Source organism: Eurypyga helias, unplaced genomic scaffold (assembly GCF_000690775.1).
Source record: "Eurypyga helias isolate BGI_N326 unplaced genomic scaffold, ASM69077v1 scaffold49065, whole genome shotgun sequence".
In the NCBI taxonomy this organism is placed as follows: domain Eukaryota; kingdom Metazoa; phylum Chordata; class Aves; order Eurypygiformes; family Eurypygidae; genus Eurypyga; species Eurypyga helias.
This window is the reverse complement of record NW_010250431.1, coordinates 1,576-6,272: the sequence shown is the minus strand read 5'-3', so window position 1 is coordinate 6,272 and position 4,697 is coordinate 1,576. Positions and strand designations below refer to the sequence as shown.

The following is a 4,697-nucleotide window of genomic DNA, read 5'->3' as shown; positions in this document are numbered from 1 at the left end:
ATTCTATGATTCTATGAAAAGGAACATAGTCAAGCAAACAAGTGTGCCTTAGCAAAACACTGGTGTAATACAGGGACATGCAAAAAGACAAGCAGTATTTAACCAAAAGAAATCTGATTCTCACCAGGCCTGGGACTTAATTTTCCCTTGTGGCGTAGGGATTCCTCCCTACTCCATGCTAGACGAGACAGAGCGCATTGCCTAAAACTGGTATTTCAGTCCATTTATGCCACAGCAAATAATCTTACCCGCCTAGGCATAATAGCAGGGTGAAACCAAGAGGTCAGTAAGCACTAGTAGCTGGTCATCGGTGAACTGCTGTTTATGCTCCTGCCAGTTGTCGTGATGGGTCCTCCGGAAATTGGACAGCGTTTTTTTCACAGTCATCTGCAAAGCAGGCAATCAGTACTAATCCGGTTCCCTCACGCACGTAAGCTCCGCGACAAAACCCATGTTGAATACAATGCAAACCCGCTGAGTAGAGCGTAGTGTCAGAGCAGGCACAAAGGTTAGAAGGGCTCTGGAAAATCTAGCCCAGTTCCCCAGTAAAACTGAAATTACCGCGGTTCTGGTCATAGTCTTTTGACCACTGTCACGACTCCAACATTCTTATAAAAAGGATTCTTTGACCTACAATTTTGAGTTTGAAAAAAACATTAATAGTTTCTTACAAAGTGCAAGTGCAATGCCCTTCCTTGGGCATTTCAAACCAATTGTTTGTGTCTCAAACACTTAGAAATAGTGGATGAATTGCATAAGGTGCACAGGAGAAACAAATCAGAGGAAAGCTATCTTGCTATTAAAATCATAATTATTAAATTCACAAAGGAAAAGCCCAATCAGTTCATCTCTTTGCTTCAGTAAAGCATGCCACAGCAAAGTTTGTTCAAACTAAGTTCTTCAGCCATAAATAAGCTCACTGCCCTGGTTAGCACAGCAAAGGTCAACAAAACCAAATAGAGAGAGGGAAAAAAAATAAATTAAAGGTAAGTATTTTCAAGAAAAGCTTGTTTCTATGGCTGCTTATAAAACCTCGTTTTAAAACTTTGAGTGATTTTTTTGGTGCAGGTTGAGATTTTCTAGAATGCCCTGCACAGAAGTGACTAATTAAAAAAAGACTATTTCTTCATTGATACAGTTCTTGCAGCTTTCAGTTTATGCTTTGAATTTGCAAAGCAAGAACAGAACTACCACAGAAAATACTTAAAAGCAGTCCATGACTTAAAACATATTTGGAATCACTTAATAAAAAGCAGCAGAAACGAAGTTTCTTAATTTAGAAAACTAAGTTTTCACTGCCTGTTTATTTATTTTAGGAAAGGGGAACTAAGAAGCACATTTTACATGTGTTTTACCTCAATCGGCTGAGGATCATTCAGATGGGCGCTGAGATCCATCAGGAGCTGTGGCATCCAGGTGGGCACATCATACGGACTTGACAAAATGCACGCGCTGAGTCCCAGCACACCAGCGTGGCGTTTCACCAGGTCTGCAAGTGCAGGAGAGTCATGACAGTTGGCAAGGTGCAACTACCTGGTCCGAGACATTCCTCAACGACAGCCAAACTTGGAACTGGGTGGCAGTGAAAATAAGGCTATTTTTAAGGGATGGGAATGACTGGAGAGAGCCTATACGCTAAACAGAGGTGATCTAATTAGAATAACGCACTGACACTAATTATGGAGTGAGTTTTGACCCTGAATTAAAACAACCAACCCTGCCACAGTAAAGAAATCTCGAGCTTCGGCAGAAGCTACAGACTACGTAGCCAAAGAGATTCACAGGACAAGGGGTAACGGGTACAAATAGAAAACGGGGAGGTTTAAATTAGGTATCAGGAAGAAATTCTTCACGGAGAGGGTGGGGAGGCACTGGGACAGGTTGCCCAGAGAAGCTGTGGATGCCCCATCCCTGGATGTCTTCAAGGCCAGGCTGGATGAGGCTTGGAGCAACCTGGTCTAGTGGAAGGTGTCCCTGCCCATGGCAGGGGGGTTGGAACTGGATGATCGTTAAGGTCCCTTCCAACCCAAACCGCTTTGTGATTCTATGTATCTCCAATTTGCTGCTTCTTCCTCACACTGCATCAGAGGTTCATTCCACGATTCCGGCAGTCATTTTTAATGGAAGCATGTGTAAAAATATTAATCTGCAACCGCTGTGTACTTCATAAACACTTCAAATGAGCTTCCTTCTCTCTCAAGGAACCTCTTCTCAGTAAACAGCCCATGAAAACTACATCTCCACTGTTCCCTACTTCTGCATTCAGGATGTGTTCTGAAATAGGGGAACTGTTGGACAGCAGAGAAGCCCAGTCCTCCTGGGTCAAAGGAATGTGACTCAGATGCACCAAGTGTTTGGTCAGAAGAACCCTTAGCTAAGCTTAACTAAGGGTTTTGTGGCTGTGGCAGCTAAGGCAGTTTATTTACCAAGGAAATGCCCATCCCCCATCACCTGTATCCTCAACTCTGACCTGTGCACACTGTAAATGGAGAAATCTCTTTAATGTTAAACTAATTTATTACTTTTCCAGAATTAACATAGGAATACCTCATAAAAGAGGTAGCTTTTTTTGGTAGTATTCTTATTGCTTCCGTTGTAAATCAAATTCTCAAAGCACTTAACAAGGATTAGGATCTGCACTACAGACAAAAACAGACAGTAAGATAGATAAGGACAAGTGATTTGCCATTAGAGTCTATGGATACTTAGGAAGGAAGGAAACTGCACGGGCCACAGCCCTTACGGTCCAGCCACAGGACAAATCCCATTCCCTGTGTAGCGCTCGCAGAGTAAGCGCTGAAGCGTGGCACAGCACGTTTATTTCTTCCTAACCTGCTGCGGACACGCGCGGTTTTAGTCCCTGCAACCATCTGCTTACCAGCGGAAGGAATTGTATCCACCACGGAACCCAGGTCTCGCTTCCGTTTTTTGGGTAACCTCATCTTGCACAGCTGCTCAAAATGGGTCTGCATGGGCCCATCCATCGCCAGGAAGTTGCACTGCAGCAGGCCACTCAGGGTGGTGGCAGCCATCTCTCTCACCTGTGAGCAGAGGCAGCACCGCGGTTACTGACCACACGCACAGCGAGAAGCAGGTGTTCATGCTACTACTGTCCTTTTAAAAGTGTACTTTGCAAAAGCACTTCGTTTTCCCCCTCAAATGTACGTGGAGACGCTGGAATTGATAGAAGCAGAAGAGCTTTTCCAAGAGCAGGGGTGTTCATGAGGGAAGGGTGATTCTGTTCTACCCGTAGCACAACAATTCCTCCAGAGATACAAGCAGCGACAACTAACTTCAGTGGTTTGTGGTTACCATTCAGTTCTACAACACACCAGCATTATTCACACTGTTGTCCCCAGTACCAGTTCTTGGCTGAATGCCGGGTTGGAAAAATATTCTTCTCTTTGCTAACGCAGAAACCCAAACCAACATGACTGAATGAGGTTTTCATCTAATGGCCAAACCATTCAAAATACAGATCTCCTTTTCCATTCCTGTCAAAGCAGCCACCACACGCTGTTGGTGGATGAAGAGTAGAGACAACTCCTCAATCACTTGCTTTTAAAAGTAGGCGTAACCCAGCGGTCTTACTGACGTAGCTCATCTACTCAAAATTCCCCCAACCATAAAGTTACAGAACTGTAGGACCATATTTAAAGCTGATTCCCCCCAAGATTCACTTTCAGTAACTGCAAGCTGACAAAACCCAACATTCACCAACTTGAAAAACCAAATCAACTCATTGAACTGCTGACAGCAGCCACCAGAATTTTTGGTCAGTACATACTGTTACATGCAACTGTAAACAGAACATTTGTCTGTCCGGAGTACAAACACCTACCAACGTGCAGCACATTATAATAAATTACATCCTTGAACATAATGTTCCCAACCTCCACAAAGCAAGTATAGCTGCAAGTGCTGCAATAATTAAACAGAGTAAGTTAATAAGCTCTTGGGACTGCATTTGAATTTCTCCAACATATTATTCCAATGTGATCTACTTTGTTAACATCACGAAGAGTTACGGAGCGAAAGGCTGCCAGTACTGTTTATCAGCAGTTTGTGAGTCTCTTAAGGACCAAGCTACTGCATGAAACATGATGTGCTAATGCGAGACCCAGAATACAAAGAGACTTGGCTGTGAAGTGAGCAAGCCCCTGAGTGAGCCGCACTCATTTGCCTCACTATTTGCTGTATTAAAACCTATTTCATTTCTCAATTAATAATCTCACTATGCTGCAAAGAGCACCTAGAAGCAAACCTGTTAAAATCGTACGTGAACAAGGTTCATCCCGACATCTGACCATAAATAATTTACAGACCCTCCTCCTCACATGGAGACCTGTAGAGTTAAAACCTACAGAGGAGGAACAGAGGAACACTGTCAAATGTGGTTTGGGTGGTTTTGGGTTTGTTTTTTTTTTTTTTGGTCAGAGCTGACTGACCAAGGTCTACAACACTGGAACAGCATCAGAACAAAAAGGAGAGCACCAGCAGAGCCTAAGCGCAGCACTGGAAGGGCTACGTGCACAAGGAGAAAACGCTCCCGTTACGGTGACATCGCAGCGCAACACCACACGTGGTTACGGAGACCAGTGCGATGTACTCGACAGACTGATTTACAGGGATGTAAACACCTGAAGCACCTAACCCAGAGAGCGCTCTAGATCAACTTATGGCTGAGAAAACCAAGA

General features: G+C 43.9%; 1 protein-coding gene across 1 annotated transcript; it reads right to left on the bottom strand.

Moving 5' to 3' along the window:
• Positions 1-252: 252 nt before the first annotated feature.
• On the bottom strand, positions 253-4,294 carry LOC104509650 (proteasome activator complex subunit 4-like). Its single transcript, XM_010151666.1, has 4 exons — positions 4,280-4,294; positions 2,879-3,041; positions 1,356-1,489; positions 253-387 (listed from the first exon to the last, which is right to left on the bottom strand). The coding sequence occupies exons 1-4, from the start codon at positions 4,292-4,294 to the stop codon at positions 253-255; spliced, it is 447 nt and encodes a 148-aa protein (XP_010149968.1).
• Positions 4,295-4,697: the final 403 nt, after the last annotated feature.